At 35.9% G+C, this 22,816-nt stretch overlaps 1 protein-coding gene across 1 annotated transcript; it reads right to left on the reverse strand.

Moving 5' to 3' along the window:
- Positions 1-319: 319 nt before the first annotated feature.
- tbc1d2b (TBC1 domain family, member 2B) lies at positions 320-20,565 on the reverse strand. Its single transcript, XM_052597500.1, has 13 exons — positions 20,155-20,565; positions 17,717-17,861; positions 14,294-14,459; positions 13,490-13,662; positions 13,170-13,396; positions 8,257-8,649; positions 6,694-6,804; positions 6,323-6,519; positions 4,762-5,256; positions 3,613-3,730; positions 3,008-3,193; positions 2,592-2,713; positions 320-1,575 (listed from the first exon to the last, which is right to left on the reverse strand). The coding sequence occupies exons 1-13, from the start codon at positions 20,539-20,541 to the stop codon at positions 1,380-1,382; spliced, it is 2,916 nt and encodes a 971-aa protein (XP_052453460.1). The 5' UTR covers positions 20,542-20,565; the 3' UTR covers positions 320-1,379.
- Positions 20,566-22,816: the final 2,251 nt, after the last annotated feature.

Below are 22,816 nucleotides of genomic sequence, written 5' to 3' on the forward strand. Positions count from 1 at the left end.
TCCATCTGCTGGACATGGTAAGCAACAACAGAGGTTGCATCTGTCGACAAATATATGGGCATTGCATTTATTTATTTTTATGCGAAAATTGCATACAGCCTGTGTATTAACAGTATATTTAAGATCCTGTATGAGTTACTATTTTAATATTTTATAACCATTACAAAAACCGGAAGGATTTAAGATATGGTTACCCCGCTCTATTGTTGTGCTCAAGCAGTTATTTCCTGTAGAAAAGATGTAGAAAGACCTTTGCAGCTGTTGTACTGTTTATGAAGGCAGCTACTGAGATAATTAAAAACTACACAAACAAAATGAAAACAGTTTTATGCAATATAAATTTATTGGATGATCATGCATAAGTAAAAAAACTATAATAATAATTCAGAATCGGAGGATTATGATGTCACAGGACAAGTTTCAGAAACATTACCAAGAAAATCCGTAATTTTTTTATACACACAAAGGCCTGTGCAACGCATTGCGTCGAGCAACAGCATCAAAGATGGTTTGAAATCATAGCTTACTCACTGAAGACATAAGGAAACTGCTATAGCTCATATAACATACTTGACGGCTAAATAACAAGGCAAATATGAAATATTATCAATACAACTAATTTCCCAACAACTCTGAGACTTTGATTTGTAAAAACAGAATAGACTATGCAAACATGGGCTTAGTTTGACTTAAAATAACAAAGAATAACACACAGCTATTATAAGTGAATTGTGGGTGACAAAATCTACATGCAAAAACATGGCTGTTATGAGAGACCGGCTCCCACGATAAAACCAAAGACCATCAGACACTTTTACATTCATCACATCCTGAGCAGACAGGAAGTACTGGTAGTTAGATCGAACACATATTTGCATTTTTCCACTCCACTGACTGGATGGTGAATTTAGTCAAACTGAGTCAAATGTACCGAATGTTTAGAAAGAGGGCAGGCCTCGTAAACTTGAATTTGATTTACATCAAATTAACACTCAATATAATACAAGTACTGATATGATTATCACAAGTAAATGAAGTTTAATAAGTGCGGCTGGAAGAAAAAGTGGTGGTGTCCAGGATTGTACATCCTAACATGTCCTGCATAATAATGTAGAAGAATTTTGACACTTCAACACCAATCATTACTACTTAAATGCAGTGTACCTAACTTATTTTAATACTGATTTTGGTCAATGTACAAATGGATGAAATACTGGACAAGACAATGAAAAAAAAAAAGACGAAGAAATACTCTTCTTTGGTCTCTCCGAGTCACAGTTTGTTGAATGAAATACACTGGAAAAAAATAAGAAAAAAGAATAAGGCACAATGTGATTGGCTAATCAGCTTTTCAGGTCTGGTCCTTTATTGGTTTTGGTTCAGCTGTCCTCCTCGTCGTCACTGATGAGTGTTCGGCCGTCCAGGCTGTTGTCTCTCTCCCGCAGGAAGGTCTGACGGATGGCTTCCAGCTCGGTGAGCTCCAGACGGACCTTCTCCAGGTGGAACGTGCGGCGGTTCTGGATCTGCCTCAGTGGGAATGGGTTCATGTCCACAAAGGCCATGCTCATCAACTTCCTATCAATAAATAGAATAGGACGATATTTGGCTGAGATACAACTTTTATAAAATCTATAATCTGAGCGTGCAAAAAAAATCTAAAGATTGAGAAAACTGCATTTAAAATGGTCTAAATGAAGTTCTTAGCATGCATATTACTAATCAAAAATTATGTTTTAATATATTTACAGTAAGAAATGTACAAAATATCTTCATGGAACATGATCTTATCATAATATCCTAATGATTTTTGGCATAAAAGAAAAATTTATCATTTTGACCCATACAATGAATTGTTGGCTATTGCTACAAATATAGCCCAGCGACTTATGATTGACTCCAGGCTAAAATATAAAACATAAGGTAATAAATGAATTAAAGATATAACAAATAATAGACAATGTTCATGCAAAAAGTTAGTTGACATGAAACAAATTGCTGTTCTATTTCTAAAGAGTCAAACAGCACAATAAAAAAAGTACAATATATTATAAACAATAACTTAAAATGAAAGGTTTCACAAATATTTCAAAGCATTTTTAATGGGAAAAATACATCATATATAATAAAAATAATACAATTAATAATAAAACATTTTTATTACACACATTTAATAATTATAATAGAAAAAATAATTTAATAATAATAATAATGTTTTATTTATTATTTATGATAGATAGATAGATAGATAGATAGATAGAATTCCTGCAAACATGCATAGATAATTATAATATAATATAAAAAAATAGATCTGTGTACTTCATTATTATTATTATTAATAATAAATCAGCAGACATATATAAAGTTGTTTTCCCAACGCTGATGAATCAATAATAATAATAATAATAATAAAATATTATTTGTGTATTTATTATTGTTAATAATAACAAGTCCCCCCCAAAAATAAAATAAACATAGCCACTATAAATGATACAGTATAATAAGTGAAATAAACCAAAATACTAATTTGAAAAAGTCTTTAGAAGTATGTCTCATGATCATTTATTGCTATCCCTTACACCAGAAGCACAAACCTTGCATCCAAGATTGTTCGTGTGAAATACCGAAGGTACTTGAAAATGGTCATGGGATCCTGGAGCTTTAGAAATTCCTCTTCTTTGTATTTGAAGAGTGCAAGAGCAAATCTGAAAATGATCTAAAAAGAGACATCAAAACGTATCAGCACACATGGAGCCCTGCCACCCTGAAACAACCAGACAAATGTGACTTATAAGAAAGCAGACTCAGAGTATTAAGGTTATTATTATCTAAGAGTCCGAGGATGTGTCAGTAATCTCATGTCATCTTTATTGTGGTTATATAAACCTATTACAAAAATGAATAACTCCCAGGCTTCAAGGGAAACGTGTGCAGTCAGTGCACAGCTGTTTGATCTAGAAGTTCAGTAGTATTCTGTGGTGAAGGTCCATGTCTACATAACTCTCCATACCTTGGGTCCCTCATAGAGAAAAGCGTCCCAGATCTTGAAGAGGATGTCACTGACCACACTGTCCACAAACACAACCAGGAACCAGTTGAATGTGATGAGAGAGGTGTCCACCTTATAATGCTCAAAATGTGCATGAAGCCTGGGTAACTTCTCGCACATCAGGTCCTTCAACACACGCTGATCTACCTACATCAGAAACAATTAATTCAGTCACCATTAGAAGGTCTGGCAAAATCGAACTTTGCAGTCACGTCAGCAATGAAAAGCCTTAACAATAATGTGTTAAGTGTCAATAATGTGGTTTCAACTGAAAAGCACTTTGCTAGCTACTCTGCATACGAACATGCGGTTAGTAACTAACGTAAAACATGACAGTTTTCACGTTGCATAAGGCCAAACTGTACTAAAGTTTGCTCAACAAGCATGTGCATGTCTTGTCAATGGAAAGGAGCCTGAAAACTCAAAGTCATTGTGACAGATGACAGAATTGAAAAGACGTGCTGTTAGCCTGCAGCTAGTGAGTCATATCCAGCAAACAAAGACAATGTCAAAGTCGTTGGGAATTTATCGTGACTGTGAAAGAGAGAACAATCTTGAAACAGTACCTGCGAGCCTAGCAGTGTTTTAGTGTAATAGTCACGTGGCATAAAAACCTCCACAATAGCCACCAGACACCAGAAAGCGTCTTCTTGGTCCAAATACAGGAGAGCAATAGCTGCCAGCCTGAAACAATCAGAAATCTCTTTCAGATTTTAAGATGTTGATGTCACTTTAAGCCGGGCATACACTGTGCGATTTCTGTGCGATTTCGGCAAGGTACCAACTCACACTGTACGAGTAAATATCATGTGGTGTAAAGCCAAAGCTCACCATTTCTATGCGCTCACTGTACGATCCGATCGTCGAGCTGCGATTTGACTAGTCACTCTATACGTGAGGAATCAACATGTTGGATCCCTCAGAACCCGGATATTTGTGGCTGTTTCAGAATAAACATGCTCTCCCGGGATAAACAATAGAGGGGTAAACACACTGCTTTGATAGGGCAATTCGGTGTGCTGAAACGTAAAAAAAATAAAAAATAAAAACGCGTAGGCGTATCTGGATGCGCAGTTGGCTCGGAAGATGTGGGCAATATGGTTTATCCATTTTGCAACGCGAACTTGAGGTAAGCAGGCCTTTTCTTCCCGCTTTTATTTTTATTTTTCTTTGCCATAACTCCACAAGCTTTCCTTCCATCACTTCAGTCCACACTACACGCCATGTCACCATGCGCAGTAAGAGAAACGCGGAAAATTGGTTCATATAATGTGATACCTCACGAGAGGCGACCAAAAATTCTGACATGTCAGAAATCCATCTGACCAACCGATTGCCGGTCGGGAGAGGTTAATCTCCTCTCGTTTCCCCTTGTACACTGCACGAATAGTGCACGACAAACGACGCACGAAAATGCTGAAAATCGGCCCGACCCAAAAAAGAGTCGCACGAGTCAGAATTCGGCTCAAAATCGGATGAAAATCGCAGTGTATGCCCGCCCTTAGACAAGTGGTCCAAACTCAATTCCTGGAGGGCCACAGCTCTGCAGAGTTTAGCTCCAATCAGCTTCCACTCACACCTGCTTGGAAGTTTCTAGAAATCTGGATCAGGTGTGTTTGATTAGGGCTGGAGCAAAACAGGAATTGAGTCTGAGACCGCTGCTTTAGACATTAAGAATGAACTTAAGAGCTGATGGAATCGCTTGGATCTGTTACCTGTTGAGGCCTTGGCAGTAGCCGATATCTGGATTCCTCCAGGAGAAAGCCAGCAGCACGTTCCTGAGTTTCTGGATGCCATCCGAGTCAGGAGAAGCATAGTGCTTGTTATTAGGAAGCGTCCGGAGAAGATCCAGCTCTATCTGCTTACAGGCTGGGTTTGGTTTTTCATTCACCGTGGACAGAAGGTTCTGGTAATAGTCTTTTGATACATCATCACGCATCTTCTTCACATGGAAGTTAACGCACCAGTTCCACACCTTGGAACGATGGTTATGGGGAACTCCACCTCGCATCAGTGCCTTAAGCTCTGGAGATCGAACCATCTCTCGGTTCATGGTGATGGCCAGGTAGTTGTCCCACTTTACTCTAACTGAGGTCTCCTGGTCTGTCAGGGAAAGGGACTTCAGGTCTAGCGCTCTCTTTTTTGCTTCGAGTTTTTCCTCGTCATCCTCTTCCTCTGGGACAGTTTTGAAACCATAAACATCATACTCACTAAATGAGAAAGAAAACAGTGTCACGGGTTATAAGGTTTACAAGCAATTTGTTTAACAAAAGAGCCAACAATCTTCAAAGTAACAAAGCCAAATTTCATAGTAATAAGCAATTAGTTGGCATAACTGAAACCAATCGTGGCATGCAGATGGATCAAGAAGAGCATGACATGTTCTGTGGAACCAGGAAAACATCCTGTTCCTTTAGTCAAGAAGCATTTGAAGAACACTAACAAGACCAAACATGCTTGAAAGATGGTGACCGAGCAAGTTGTATGGTTTGATTTTGTAACAGAATGTTTGAAGTAGCCATATTCTAGAATGCTGTATAATTTTTACCAACAAATACCTACACTTGAAATGTTAGACAAAGTTTCTTGTACCAACGATCAGAATTTTCCTTTTGCATGACCATGTCTACCATCTCCCAGGCTCTTCCAATTAAACCTGAATTATTTGCTTCTGTACCTTTAAGACTGCAATATGCAAATTACTTCTGTTATGACCAATTGCATTTTGCACGATTAACAATTCCGGAATACTGAAAACATGTTGACATCTTAAAGGGATACTCCACCCCAAAATGAAAATTTTGTCATTAATCACTTACCCCCATGTTGTTCCAAACCTGTAAAAGCTTAGTTCGTCTTCGGAACACAATTTAAGATTATTTGGATGAAAATTGAAGGCTTGTGACTGTCCCATTAACGACTTTATTCAACAATTCGTCTCCTCTACATCACTGTAGTGCCATTTTGGAGAATATCCACTGAACACAAAGCAGCTTATACCCTTCTGTGTCATCCGCGCTGCATGGATGCACTATTTTAATTTAAATCAAAGTGTAAATGCACGTAGAAAACATATCCTTATGTCGCGGCTGACACAGAAGAGCATACACTGCTTGCGTACAGCCCATAATTTCCAAAATGGTGCTGCGGGAATGCGGAGACATACAGAGGAGACGAACTGTTGAATAAAGGTATGTTTGTTTTCTTTGAATACAAAAAGTGTTCTCGATGCTTCATAACGCTTCAGTTGAACAACTGATGAGGGATGGACCATACCTGACAGCATTGGGTTTGAGGACAGGGTGTTCCTGTTGGTCTGCACTCTCCACCTGTAGTGCATCTTCTAGTAAGCGGGTGATGACCTCTCCGCTATGGGTCTGCTCTGAAGAGGAGCAAACGGGAGACTTCACTTCCTGTAGTAGAACCAGGTACTTACTCTCCACCTGACACAACTTGGCCTCCAAACTGGTGCACTGCAGAATACACAAAGGAACAAACAAAAAAGATTCTTCAGCAATCAAAAACATGCAGAGGCCACCTTGCAAAGGTTGGAATGGTAGGGAAAAGGAAATGCTAACATGGCACATAAAGAATCTGCAAAAACATCCAGGGTGGTTTGCATGCAGAGAGCAGCTAAAGTCACAGACCTTTGCCTCAAGTGCTTTCTCTCTGGATTCAGCATTTCTTCTTAAGACAGTCAACTCCAGAATCTCTTTGTTTAAGAAGTTATTTTGGGATTTGTAGCCCTGAAGGCTGTCCTGGAAAAGCGTTAAAAACACAAAAAAGTATTTGTGAGAAACCAAAAATCAATTTAAAAAACAGTATCTGAGAATTTAAATGGTCTTGTGATAAAAGACTCAAGACTTGACTTGGCCTCAACATCCAGGTCTTCTAACATGCCTTAGTTTTGCATGCAACTCTTGTCTATGTCAGATATATTTCACCCTACTGATTTACAATCTCACAAAAATATCATTTGTGATATGCATATACATATATATTTATATACATATTTAGATATAAACTATATTGCCAAAAGTATTGGGACGCCCCCCTCTAATGAACAGGTTTGACTTCCATGAGTACAAATCTTAATGTTTAAGCATATGTGACCATGGAGCACAAAACAAGTCATAAGTAGCACGGGTGTGTTTGTAGCAATAGTCAACAACACATTGTATGCTTCAAAATTACAGATTTTTCTTTTATGTCAAAAATCATAAGGATATTAAGTAAATATCATGTTCCATGAAGATCTTTTGTAAATTTCCTACCATAAATATATCACAAATTAGTTTTTTATTAGTAATATTTATTGCTAAGGTCATCAGTTGAAGAACTTTTATCAATAAATAACTTATCGATACATTTCTCAACATTTAGATTTTTTGCACCCTCAGATTCCCGATTTTCAAATAGTTGTCTCTCAGCCAAATATTGTCCAACCCTAACAAACCAGACATCAGTGGAAATGATGGACCCTTTTCTATTCTAACATGAAAATGCCTCTGTGTGTAAGGCAAGGTTAAAAAATGAACGAATGATTCAGTCAGTGTGGAAGAAACTTGACTGGTCTATAGAAAGCCAAGTCCTCATCCCGGCTGAACACCTCTGGTGTGACTTTAAATGCAGACCTTGAGCCAAAAACTTATCACCAATGACTTGTTCACATGGGTACATTCATTTTAGACACTTCCAAATCTGTTGAAACTGAGGTGGAGATATAATTTTTAAATACACTAATTATGTTTCCTTCTTTGTTGCCACAGTTTTGGAATGGATTTTTTCCGTTCTAACGAAGTGGGTGTTCCAATACTTTTGTCCATATAGTGTATGTAAAAGTAATAAGTGTCTGGTAATGAGATTTTGGCACAAGGTCTGCATTTAAAGACACACCAGAGGTGTTCAGATGGGATTAGGACTTGGCTTTCTACAGACCAGTCAAATTTCCACACTGACTGAATCATTAATTTCTTTTTGAACCTTGCCTTATATACAGAGGCATTGTTATGTCAGAATAATAAAGGGTCCTGTCCAAACTGCTGCTATAAAATAAGAAGCAAAGCGTTCCCTAGAATATCCCTGTATGCTTAAAAATTAAGATTTGTATTCATGGAAATTATTTTAGTCAAACCTGTTCATTAGAAGGGGGTGTCCGAATACTTTTGGCAATATGGTGTATATACAGTATTAGAATGTTCTTGCGCTACCTTCAGGACGTTCAAGTCTTGTTGTTCCCTAGTTGCACTTGGTGAGTTGCATTCAGCCGGCTGGGTTCCTTCATTACCACTCTGCTGGGAAAGTTTCATGATGACTTCGTCCTTGGCCTGAATGGTCTCCATGAGCATGCCTAGCTGTTCATTTATCTCCCCAATTTTGATCTTCAAACTCTTCAACTCCTGTTGAAGACTCTCCTTCACCAATGCTAGCTTCTCCATGTGACCACAAAGGTCTTTGATCTGGCTGTCCCGCTCTGCCAGGGCTCTGTCCATCTCATTCGCAGCTTGGTTATGACTGTGAGGCCCCATATTCCCAGGAGACACTGTGGAATGCCAATCGCATTGGGAGCTACGAAGTGTTTGTTGGAGAAGACGAACCAACTCCTGGTAAAAGAGAATACTGTGTGAAGCTCAAGCCTCTGAGATAGTTCAGCAGATTCATTCATTCACTCTGATTAACTACTCAAAAACACCAGCTGATAAACCAAAATGGGGATCCTAAATCCTGAGGTCAAAGTTCGCACTGGTAGCCAACTCTGGTCCTGGAGGGTCACTGTTCTGCATAGTTTAGCTCCAACCCTAATCAAATACGCCTGCCTGTAGCTTTCTAGTGATCTTGAAGACATTAAATAGCTTATTCAGGTGTGTTTGATTAGGGTTGGAGCTAAACTCTGCAGGACAGTGGACCTCCAGGACCAAGGTTGCCCAGCCCTGCTATAGAGGTCAGCTCCAGCCCTAATCGAACACACTTGAATCAACTAATCAATGTGTTCTGAATTACTTAACATGCAGGGGTGTTGGAGAAGAACTGGAACTAAATGTAACAGAAACGTCTCTTTACATATGATCGACTAAATTACTAATTTTATATTAATTTTGCTTGGCACATTAAATATCAAGAGAACTCAGAACACTTGCTTTGGTAGCACTCTCAAAGGGATCCTCCACCCCAAAAGATAAAAGCTTGTTCGTCTTTGGAACACGATATAAGATATTTTGTATGAAAACTGGGAGGCTTGTGAGTTTGTAAATAGCACTATCAAGGCCCAGAAAAGTATAAAAGACATTGTCAAAATAGTCCATCTGCCTTCAGTGGTTCAACCGTAATGTTACGAAGCAATGAGAATACCTTTTGTAAGCAAAGAAAACAAAAACAACGACTTTATTTAACAATTTGTCTCCTCCGCATCACCATAGCACCATTTTGTAAAGTAGTATCCACTGAACACAAACTGCGTATGCTTTATGTTGATACATTTTCTACGTTTATTTATGCTTTAATTTGAACGAAAACAGCGTATCTGTGTGGTGCGGCTGTATCAGAACAACATACACAGTTTGTGTTCAGTGGATACTCTCCACAATGGCGCTACGGTGAAGCGGAGGAGACTAATTGTTGAATAAAGTCGTTATTTTTATTTGCGTACAAAAAGTATTCTCATCGCTTCATAAAATTCTGATTGAACCACTGATGGCAGATGGACTATTTTGAGAATGTCTTTCATCCTTTTCTGGACCTTAAAGTGTAACTTATTTGGCCGTCAATGGGACAGTCACAAGCCTCCCAGTTTTCATCCAAAATATTTTAAACTGTCTTCTGAATATGAATAAAGCTTTTACAGTTTTGGAACGACAAGTGATTACACATTTTCATTTTGGGTTGGAGTAACCCTTTAACTGGGGTCAAAATAAGTACGGGGCTTGCCTGGGATGAAGTAATTTGTGTTAAATTCTGACTCTAGAATAGTTTGGTTTGGTATTAGGTACACTGTTTCCCAAATCAGATAAGAGAGAGAGAAAGGTTTTGATAAAAGCTATCAAATTACATTTATCTGGTGAATTATTACCAAACTGATACAACAAAAAAGAAACCTGGAAAATCAAATAAAGTTAACCATTAATCTGTGAAAACATTCAATTGACCAGTTTCAAAAGTCTGCACATGATGCAACCCGAACTATGACAAGGAACTGAAATTCAGGTTCAAAGAAAGACCCATTTCTCAGTTTGTCTTTGGATCACATTTTAGTTTTGATTTTGAAAGATACTTTTCTCACGAAGATTTTTTTTAAAGTTGTAAAATGTAATTTTTACCACGTTTTTTATCATGTTTGAATAAAATGCAACAGTACTTTCGGTCATTAAGTCAAAATCACACCTAATTAAGTGAGTAACTGAACAATTATTTTGGGACTATTCAAATCATAAACCAAACATGTTAATAAAATATTATCATTAAGAATAAACCCAGTATTGTTTATAAGTTATACAGAATCATTATCTCGAGTTGCTAGTATGTTAAAAGCACAGCCAGGGGCCAAAAGGGAACTTTAAAGGTAAAAGCACAATAACAGTACCCATTTCGTGGTTCTCAAGGCCCTTGCTTAAGATGTGCTGACTACTTTCAGAAAAGTAAACAGACATATACGGCTGATGTAAGAAAAGGCTTACTGCATCAAAACTTGAAGGTAGATATCAGAAAAGTCTTTGAATTATAAATGTAGAGGATGAGCAGAATAAACAGACACTGTGTAAACATTCACTTGCACATGGGAAATCCCCATGTATGAGTATGACAAGGAATAAGGAACTATTAGCAAACCATCCTATAAAAAATAAAAAAATGTCAGCATGGTACAACATGGGGAAAAAATGTAACTCGAAATAAAATAGCTTACACATGTTTACCGGCTGCCATCCCAGAAGCAAATACTGTACTTACGGAACATGTCGAGAATTAGGATGGGATTGCAAATTAACATTTTATACTAACACAAGCTTGCATTTTGCACCATAAAAATAATATACAGTTTATGACCTTAGTGCATTAAACTTAAGAGTGTCTTGGTTAAAAAAAAACTGGTCCCTACTAGGGGTGGACGATATGACCAAAATCTTATATCTCAAAATGAGTACTTTTATTTCATGGTAACCATACATATTACAATATAGTTATATTTGCTTTAAATAAGGTCTTTATGATATCCAAATTTTGATAGTATAGACATTTCATAATTCTTGTCACCAGTGTCAATATCACCCACACACACTATGGCAGTGTATTGGCAAGAATCTGGCGATACGATACGTATCACGATACAGTGGTTGTGATACGATATGTTGCGATACATTGCGATACTCTCAGCAAGGTGAAATATTGGGATATATCTTATTTTAGGAATAGGATATATTTATGGGAAAGCTGTCATTAAGAACACAATTCAATTTAAGTTTATTTGTATAGTGCTTAATACAAATAAAGCTTCAGGTGCGACGCGCTGCAACCCTACCGCCCCCTTGACCCGCCCCGCGCGAACCCCTCTTCACATGGGACGAAAAGCCCAAATGACGGCACACTTCAGCTTTGTACACCAAACATGGACAATTCTTTCATCCTCCATTACTAGCAGCGAATAGTGATATTAATGTTAACATTAGTGGCGTGCCACTAGCAGTTGGGATGTAAACTCAAAACGAAACAACTGCCATGAATCTATTATATTTTAATTTTTTTATATCGATATTCCATTTTTGAGAATCGATACAGTATCGCCAAACAAAATACTGTGATGCGATAGGTGTATCGATATTTTCTTTCAACCCTAACACACACACAAAAATAATACTAGCCTAAATTTAAAACAAAAACTAAACTCAAGCTCACTGAGGATAAGTAAACAGTCAGCGATTAAAAATAAAAATAAAAAAGTATTGCAGGCAAAGGAACAAAAAACTAAAACATAATTGACAGAGCAACTGTCACTTAAAGCGCTGCCTGGATTCAATCTACTGTTACACATGTATTTTACACGTATAAAGCTGTTTGCTTTCATTTAAGACCTAAATTCAACCCTCTACATTGCGAGTAAATCACCCGCATGCGACTAAATCTTCACTCTGGCGACTAAATGATGTCTAATAATAGCCAATGGCTAATAAATTCTCAGATTTTACTCACCAGCGTTTGAGCTTTAGGCTAAGTATAAGTTTAACACAGATATATTTTCATTCGTCGAACACTCTTTAACTGAGCTCTTCAGAGTTTCACTCTCTGTCAAGCGATCTGTGATATTTTTCAGTTAATCTCAATGGATGCGCAGCACACCTGTGTTTGTGTATTTGGCTTACCTTAAACTCTAGTGTTAAGGCGCACGACTCGCATCGCATTCTCTCACATGCGTGAAGTGGGTGGATCTAATGCGTAAACAGCAATCTCAGTGGCTGGTGCTCACTTATTATCATCCCTGTTTTGATTTCAGCAAATCAGTTCCCGCGAATGGACACAACCTGATTAATATTCATAAATGTTCTTATTAGTGGAATACAGATTATTATTAATATTATCAGTATTATTGTTCGGAGTTTTTTTTTTTTTTTTTTTTTTTTTACAGGAACACTGAATGACAAACAAAGCACCAGTCCTAAATTCAGTTAAAATGTCAATGCATTCATACATGGTTACCAAGTTAATTATAATTACTAAAGTTCTATCATTAAATAGTACTTGATTATCCAGATATCATATTATAATGCTTGACTGACTGATGTTAAGAGTGTTTCAGGTATATATATCAGTCTGGCAAGTAAACTAAAACATTGACTAGCCAATGGCTAGGTGCCCATAGAGGGTTGTGAATTGTTGTGTTTATGAGGATAATTGCAGCGCTCCGAAAATGAATTGCGAAATTATTTATTTTTTGCTACTGATTACGTTTCTATGGTTAAAATCACTTGTTTTTAAACCGCATACCTACAAATGCATGCAAACAACATTTTCATGACCACGTAGCACAGCAATATCACGTGAGAATGTGACCTTGATAGAGATGATAGTCCAAAATCTAGATCGTGTTTACCGGTATATTCCCCACCCCTAGTCCCTACCTGATTTACAGGTGTCGTACCTTCTGACCGACGAGCTCTTCTCTGAGCTGGTTCTCTTGCTCCTGAAGGCGGTTGATCTCCTCCTGCTGGCTCTGAATGCGGAGCTGCAGTTCGGATGTCTTGGTCCCATTACATTCAACCGGCGAGCTCTCTGCACTGCGGCTGGGTTTCCCAGAGCCCATGTGAAAGGGCCGTTTCATTCTCGAGGTGTTGCGGAAGTCAAACGTGAACGCTGAGCCAATGGAGTCTATGGGAAGTGACAAGACAGACACAGTTTCAGAGGCCTTCAGTTTAACTGAATCATTTGTGTGTCATTAAAATGTCTGAACGATCATCTTACATCGTTGAAGGTGAGATGGGCTTTCCCGGCGTTGGCTGTCAGGTGTAGTTTTGTGCTCTAGTGTGTCTTTGGTTGGAGGATCCACCATCTCCCAGTCCTCACTGCTGGCTGTGTAAAACACACTGCGCCTGTTTTCTCCTCCTCGGCTGGCCCGCAGGTGAGACATGCTATTTCTGATAGAGAATCAAGGAAATGTTATCATGAAATATAGGTACAGAGAAGCAAAATGTATTTCATGTAATGTGTAACACTATACCACAGTATACTGCCAAAGACTGAACTTGCTACTGCTGATGTCAAATAATGGCAAGAGATTACTCAAAACCTGGAAATGTTAAAGAATTTCCACTCAAACATGTAATATGGCACACGTCTTTGTTACATTTGTCTTGCTGTCAGCATGTTCTGCGAATACTGTTTTTAACTTCTCTCACATGACATTTATAAGTCTTCTTTTATTTGTACTAAGGGTCAAAGTATTCGATTGCCAGCCTCCGAAAAGCTAACATGGAGCTGCTGTAGAATTTCCAGCTATTCTAGTTTTTGTTTATCTTTGCTGAAATCCAGATTCAGACCTCTGGCCGACTTCAGCATTACGTCATCCAAACAGATGCGTCCAAAGTCTTTCGGAAAGTTTGCAAAAGAGTTCACACATTCCATTTATAATTAGACCTGCATAAATAAAGAATATTTAAAGTGACAAATTCTTCCGACTCTCAACCACAATACTCAAAAATACTTAAATATACTTAAACCTTGATGCCAATAGCTGTCCATCCTAGTGTGAGTTTCCTAACCTCCTACCTGATCTCCGAGCCCCAGTGTCGGAGGGAGTTGAGAGCTGCGTTGGGTGGTGCCACAGGGTTACGCAACGACTGGAGCCTGACCAGCCCATCACTCTCCATATCCACAGCAAAGTCACTCCGAACACTTTCCATGCTCTCGTTGGGCTTCTCACAGAGCATTGCTTCTAAAACATCACAGTCACAGTTTGAGTTATCAGTTTTCAATTGCATTTCTCAACAGTCACAGTAAACCTGCACTAAAGAGAAATAAGTCATTTCATCCTGCAAAAGGCCTTTTGTATCCCTCATTAACATATGTTCAAATAATGACTTTATTCATAAATAGCCGACAATTCAGCAATGTTTCCTGATGGGGTTTTCCAACTAACAGTAGTAACCGTTTGTTGTATGAATAAAAACTGATTAAAAGAAATGTAAAATTATGATTTATGCATAGATTAAGAAATTATTTAAATAGAAATGAAAGGTGTTTCCCCAAATTATGCAACCCTGTTACAATTAAATATCCCTTATTATTAATTTACTTATACTGTGAACTGTACAAAGACAAATGTCTTCTCTTTTTTTTTATATAAAGTTATTCAACAGTTTTTGTATTTTTGTCCATAGAGGATGATCTTAAATGATCAACCCTGTTACTGTGATATTGTACAGTAAATAATTAATCATAGTAAAGCAGATATTTATAGAATCATCAGTAGGGCCCTATGATTTCCGCTATGCATCTTTTTTTTTAAAGGAATAATCACACAATATTTCTTCCATGTTTTATTTTTAATAGTAAATCCCCTTTGTTTACCAAAAAATAAAGTTTGTTTAATTAAAAGAAAAATTTAATGAATGTTTTATGTCTTCATTTGATAACCAGAAAATTTTAAATGCACAACAGAATTTCTGAGGGGAAAAAAAACATTTCATAAGGCTATTTTAAGAATCAATTAAGTTGTTTTTATGCATTTAAATAATTAGACATGCTAAAACACAGAATTAGGTAACAATAAAACATATGGTGAGGAAAAAATAAAACATTTCATAGGGCCCTAAACGTGTAATATTTGAATGTTTGTTAAACTTTTAATTGTTGTATGTGTATAAATGTTATGATTTTAATCAATTAAACATGCTTTTTGATAAATACAATTAAATTTAACCATTAAAAAGTAGTTGAGAAAAATTAAAAGAAAAAAAATGGAATCCAGAAAAATTAAAACGGAAAAAAACAAATTTTGAAAAAAAAAAAAAAAAGAATTTCATAAGGCCCTACATCAGCAACAAACTCGATTTCTAAAAAGCACCTCGCAGTTCTATGCACAAGGTTAATAATGTCTAAATAAACTCTGAAATTGTCAAACCTGTTAGTTAACTTGCAGCATATGCTGACAGTTCTAAACAAACATGTCGGTGGGCTTTCACCTAGAAGCAGCGTTGCTATGGATTATGGACAGAAGTCATGTTTTAAAGTTAAAACATATGATACACTTTTTCATGACAAACATGCAGCATTTCACTTCACTAGATGTTAACTGATGGCCTGGAGTGGTGTGGATTATTGTGATGTTTGTATCAGCTGTTTAGACTCTCATTATTACGGCACCTATTCACTGCAGAGGATCCATTGGTGAGCAAGTTATGTAACGTTACATTACTCCAAATCTGTTCTGATGAAGAAACAAACTCATCTACATCTTTGATGGCCTTTGGCTAATTTCTCAGCAATTTTGATTTCTAATTTAACCATTTCGATTAAAACGCCACACTACATTAGTCTGTTTATATGCTGAGCTATAATCTTCATATAATGAAAACACAGTATCTTGGAAGAAACAAATACATAAATTACTCTCCGACTCTGGTGCAATAAAAATGATACCGACTCAAAACCAGGGATGTAACGATTAACCACGAGCCGGTTGAAAATCTATTTAAATATGTAATGATTCAAATCGGTTGAGATGCTAAACAAATCTTGATTCAATTAGGGGTAAGAGTTTATATGAATGTACCGTTGTAAAAAAAAAAAACGTACCGTCTTTAAAAAAGTTAAGATGGTATTCTTTCTTTTCATCTTGCCTCTGTATAATGCATATTTAAATTAATTGCAGCACTACTTTGTTTACAGCAGAAACCATGGAAACGCTTTAAGCGCCACCTGCTGACAGAGAGTGAATCTGCATCTCGTTCAGCTCATCTGCGGTTTCTTGTTTCAATAGATTATTTTTTTGTTTATAGTTTCACAAAACTGAAGTCAAACCATTCAGTTTTTGCTTCAAATTTCGAAATTATAAAATCTAATTTAGATTAAAAACTGCTCATGTTTTCATATATTTTGTTTGTATGAAGAGATTCATTTTATTTGCGTTACTAACTAAAAATTCTATTTAGTTTTGTTATTTACATTCACATTATATTAAAATGTTGTACTCAGCAGATGCTTTTATCGAAAGCGACATACAAATGATGACAATAGAAGCAATCAAAATTAACAAAAGAGCAATAATATGCAAGTGCTATATTTCAATTTCACAAAGAAACGTGCAGCATTTTGTCCAAGAAGTAATAAAAGGATACATTTAATTTATAAAAATGTTTTTGTAAAAAAATAAAAATAAATCGTGAATCGAATCGTGGATTAAGTGAATCTTTATATCCCTACTCATATCTATATTTTAAATATAGTTGTACTATCATTAAATAAGACAAACATTAATGCGATACCAAGAAAGCTTACTATAATTTAGCTATCCTTTACTATTGTTCTCATTACAACGGTCAGTAACAACGATGTTAATTAATTTAATCAAATGACTAATGCACAGAGATTCATCACAGGTGCATTTGTTTTCTGTTCATTAAAAATGACTTGTGACATAAGTGACAGTAATAAGGAAGAAGCACACTGGCTTATTGTTTTGGTTCTGCCTTTTTGACTTCTAAAATAATACTAAATGCTACAGCTATTCTCATACAGCAGAAACCACAAAACTGTCTGGGGTTTTTTGTGGTCAGGTTCAGAGGACCTCATTAAAAGGAAACAGAAATCAAGAAAAAAAAACTTGTGCATACATGTGTATGCAAAACTAATATTCATGCAATTTGAGCAAGACTAAAAAATCTTTTTACATTTAGCAGAAACAACTGAAAATTGTATACTACCAGTTCACGGATAAAAAATAACCTTTTATTACTCACACGCTTTCTAAAAAGCTGGAGACTAAACAAAACAACTTCACAAGACCTGAGGAATCATGCACAGTTATGATCTTCGACTCACCTCACATGACAAGCAGCAACAAACTATAATACGACAACATCAAAAAAATCCACATGAATAGAATCTATGGCCAACAGCTGATTTTTATCATTCTTTATTTCAGTGCATTGTGTGTTCGTCACGGTCTGCTTACTTCTCCATATATCTCACCTGCATCTCTGGCCACCAGGCCCGTATGTGGATAACACGGGGTGGGGGAGCACCAGCTGTCTCTGTGGCCAGACATGTTGCAGAACTCCCAGCGTTTCTGCTGTAACTGCTGCAGCCAGTAATGCATCACCTGCCTGTTGGGCGCCTGCACGCAGAAAAGGGAAAGAAAAGTAGTGTGAAACCAAGGTTCTATTTTTGCTCTGTTACTTTGTGTTCTAACAGTCGTCTAGGGAGGAACAGGGTCAGGTGTGAATGTGACTGGCCCCTTTGAGAATCATAATGCTGGTTTCATTCTCAGTTCCAGTTCACAGTTCGGTGATGAAGCTGCTCTTTAACTGTGACCAACAAAATACATTTAAAAACAGAAAAAAACTTTTAACACTAAATAGTCAATGACTGTATCCACAAAGAAAAACAGAAGGTTTTGGAAACATACTCTTTGTATTCATATTTCTTTGAAAATCTTTACGTGTAATGCACCTTTAAATATCATCAAGTGAAAACTACTAACAATTATTTTCCTTTACATACTACCAGTAAAATCTACTGCTTACAAATATTATGAATTATTAATTCATAAACACCACTATATTTGGGGGAACATTATATTTTACATCAAATGGATGTTATTAATAAATACTTATTTATAAACATTTTATTTACAATCATTAATAATTATTTTATTTATTATATTTATATTTGTATATGTATATATTAATTCATATTTCATAAAAAAATGCAACTTCAAATGTTGAATACTCTGTGTGTGTGTGTGTGTGCGTGTAATATATATATATATATATATATATATATATATATATATATATATATATATATATATATATATATATATATATATATATATATGCTGTCAAACGATCATTCGCAATTAATCACATACAAAATAAAAGTTTTTGTTTACATGATAAATGTGTGTACATTGTATATTTATTATGTATGTATAAATATACACACATACAGAATACAGTACATTTTAAAATAAATACATGTATATATTTATTTACATATAATTTATATTATATATAAATGTATTTAATATGTAAACATACATTTTTTTTCTGAAATATATGCATGCATGTGTGTGTATTTATATATAAATAATAAATATACACAGTACAGACACATATTTTATGTACAAAACACTTTTATTTTGGATATGATTAATCATTTGATATTATATATGAATATAGATATTCAATAGATATATAGATAGACTGATTAATTCTATTGGTATAATCTATATTATATAATTTTATGATTTTTTATTTATTTATTGGTTGATTGCATTTTAGTTGCACCACATGATTTTGATTTGGTTGAAAGACATTTTAAATATTAGGCACTGAGCAGTAAAGCAGTCATGTTCAATCTTTTTTATGAAATAATTTCCTTTAATTCGTTTTTTTCTCCTTCATTATGACATCAGGACAGCTGTGTTTGTATTACCCTGACATTTTCGACTTTATGTTCCTGGAAAAATATTAAAAATCAATTTTACTTCAGAGGATAAAAACCTGCTAGTATGTACATTCATTTGTTTTTTACATGCATTTTTAATAAAGTTTTGAACAAGTTAATAAACTTAACAACAGACTACTGAAACCCATAATGCATTTAGTCAAGGGGTAAACATGGCTCATCTTCAGTCAGTACAGGCTTGCTGGCACTGACGATCTGTTGGAAGACATTCCCTTCAATCTAGATCCTGATCACAAATAGCTACACCACATCGTCATGAGGGCCCGAAATTACATGCAGTGTGAAATACATTTTCTAGAAAAGCTGAGAAAGCGACATCCTGTTAAATTACTAAACAGATTCAGATCTGATGAAACCGCTTTCTGTGTCCAGCAAGAAGACCAAACTAGTGCAGAGCTTGCACGATTACAAGAGCAATCTTGTGTTATAGTGCTACATTCTCCAGTCATGAGGCGAGATGTTTAGAGCATTGATGAGTCCAGTATGTTATATTGTATCCTGACAACAGAGTCACTGTGCTTTGTGTAAAGAAACATTCCCATCTCAGTACATGTGTCCTTAAATAAATAATAAATATCTGTTATCCACAATGTCATATTATCATTTTAAGGGCTACACTTTACATATTCATATACAATTTACTTTAATAAAAATACTAATATTTAGTACAATATTTATAATTTATAATCTTTAAAATAATAACCCTGATAATAGAAAAACTGAGTGAAATTATCTTAAAATGGAAACTACGCTTTTTGACAGGATGGTCTGTAACCACTCGTTGCATGTAATAAAGTCAGTTCACAATATTACAATGCACCAAGATAATCATTTTTCAATATGAAGCTAATAAATTCAGTGCAGTTAATCTTTCTATGGAAAACGGTTTCATGCAATTGGTTTTTATTAGCACAGGCAGATGTATAATATCAACATACCTTCAGCAGAAACTCCTTCCCCTCGGTGTGGATCTCGAAGAGCCCCTCTTCCACCTCCACATCATAGTTGAAACAAGCGTCCGCTATTTCAATGTGTCCCAGTGGAAGGGCGTCTTGAGGAGTCTTAAAATAATACAAGTAACATTTTCTGGGGTCGTACACAAACCAGCGCGTTTTGAAGCCTCTCAGGGGCCCTTTCCCTGTCAGTTTGTTCAGGTAGCCGCACAATTTGACGCTCTGCTCCTTCGTGGCCTCGCAGTCGGACACATCGAGAGACCTGGCCGCCTGGATCCGGGAAATCCTGCTGGAGTTGGCAGCACTGTCATCCTCCCCGTGCATCTTTCTCTGGACTTTCTTCTCCTCTGTCAGCGGACACAAACTTTCCATCCGCGTGACGTGACGTCACGTGACTTCTATTCCAGTTCGGCTGCCTGCCGCGGAGGATGACGGGACATGTGGTCTTACTGGAGCTAGTGTACTCAAAATACGGTTAAATATGTGATATTCGCTCGAGATACGGACAAAAATGAATTTACATTTTAGCTTTTGGTTCTAAGCTGAAAAATATAATTACAATTATATAGTAGCCTATAGAACAATGCATAACAAAATGATAACAATGATAACAATAATGACAATAATAATAATTATAATAAAAAATATAACCTGTACAAATAATATAATATAATAACATATAATATAATTAATATAATAACATAATTTAATATAATAACATATAATATAATATAATTTAATAACATATAATATAACAGAAAATGGATGGATGCATTAATATGCAGGCTTGTGTTCTGTCACACAAGGCTTTAACCTTTTGAGAATTAGGCTACTACCTAATATTATTAGGTAGCACTTATCATTATTTATTTAAAGCACAGTACATATAGGCCTATAATTATTTACCATATTTGAGCATTATATAATATCCTCTCTGGCTTTATATATATATATATATATTTGGATTTAGCATTCAAGTTTCAGAGCTATTACTGCTAAATATAATCAGATACATATCACATTAACATTTATTTAACATATTTGGGCATTGTTTTACTTTTAACATACTCTATGGGGGTAAACTAAACTAAAATAACAGGGGGAAAGTATAATAATACATATTATTAGTAGTAGTAGTATTAGTATTAGTTTTATTATATTGAACTACTGTGGAATCACAAACTACTTGGGCATTCTCGCATGTTTTGCTGTTGTCTCTCCAGGTGGCGGCGCAAAAGAGTCGTGTATGTGTCCTTAATTCAGCCTTAGTGATTCTGGTTGTGTTTGCCTCTTTACCTGATATGGTTGTTTTACATATTATGATTATATTGAGATATGGATGTTTAATGTTCCTAAGCCTTTCATCTGCGTAACATTTATAAAACAAGTAGCCTAATTGGTGCAATTACAGACACGTCAAAAGGACCTGATTCCAGTTAAAGCTGACTTTGGGAGATTCCTACATCATTCAATAAGCATAGCCCTAAATTGATCCAATCCAGAGGATGACTTAGATGCCAATGTGAAGATAGGACTGTAAGATTCAGCTCACGTGACTGAAACCAGTTAATGGTTTTGAGCACTGAGAGAGAGTGTGACATACAGTAGTTACTTACACAGCCTCGTGTGTGATGTTCAGCTTCACACTTCGCCAGAGCGATGATGAAACATTACACTGTGTGTTTACTCGGTTGTCATGGCTGCGGCTTACAGTTCGTCAGAGATGAAAAAGCGCGGGAACACTCTGGTTTCCTGCACCACAAGCCGCTCTTTCCTCAAGGTGACATCTGTCACTACTGACGCAGGTCAAGGTACAAACTGGTTTATTCGTCGTCGGAAAAACGGTAATAGAAACCCATATTAAATTGGGCAACAATTTAAACATTGTTTATTTGGCATAAACAGTCAGTTCACCGTATAAAGTCCCGTTCACACCAAGAACGATAACAATAACTATCACAACAACGCACGATCACTCACTAATTACCTTTAAAGTCCGTAGATTGTGATTGGCTGTTGTTTTTATCGTTATTTAGTTTGAAAATAAATAAATTAATAAGCAAGTAATGCATAATAGGCTAGATAACAAAATGTGACCATGGAACACAAAACCAGTCATAATGGTCGATTTCTTTTAAAATGAAGATGTATATACATCGTCTGAAAGTTGAATAAATAAGCTTTGCATTGATGTATGGTTTGTTATGATAGGAATCTGAGGGTGCAAAACAAATATATTGAGAAAATTGCATTTAAAGTTTTCCAAATAAAGTTCTTAGCAATGCATATTACTAATAAAAAATAAAGTTTTGATATATTGGAAAATATTTTTTACCCTAATGATTTTTGCTGTAAAATAAAAATATATTTTTTGACCCATACAATGTATTGTTGGCTATTGCTAAATATACCTGTGCTACTTATGACTGTTATTGTGCTCCAGGGTCACAAATATTAGAATACAACTTAGCATATTGTATTTATTTATTTACTTGTTGTTGTTAAAAGGTGTAATTTAAATGCTAATGCAGATTATTTTTAGCTTGTCTTTGCTTTAATTCTTGTGGCGGCTGTCTTAACAGATTCAGATCTTTAAAGCTATAGCACACAAATCTGCAGCAGACAGACGTAAACCGTCACTCTGACA

This window comes from Carassius gibelio, chromosome B25 (genome assembly GCF_023724105.1).
Source record: "Carassius gibelio isolate Cgi1373 ecotype wild population from Czech Republic chromosome B25, carGib1.2-hapl.c, whole genome shotgun sequence".
Classification (NCBI taxonomy): Eukaryota; Metazoa; Chordata; class Actinopteri; order Cypriniformes; family Cyprinidae; genus Carassius; species Carassius gibelio.

Excerpts from the sequence above, each read along its gene's own strand:
- tbc1d2b (XM_052597500.1), bottom strand. The coding sequence starts at position 20,541 with ATGGAAAGTTTGTGTCCGCTGACAGAGGAGAAGAAAGTCCAGAGAAAG. Across the intron at positions 6,805-8,256 it reads AAGACTTGAACGTCCTGAAG|GACAGCCTTCAGGGCTACAA; the intron begins GTAGCGCAAGAA and ends ACGCTTTTCCAG. Across the intron at positions 2,714-3,007 it reads TTCTCTATGAGGGACCCAAG|ATCATTTTCAGATTTGCTCT; the intron begins GTATGGAGAGTT and ends GTCTCTTTTTAG.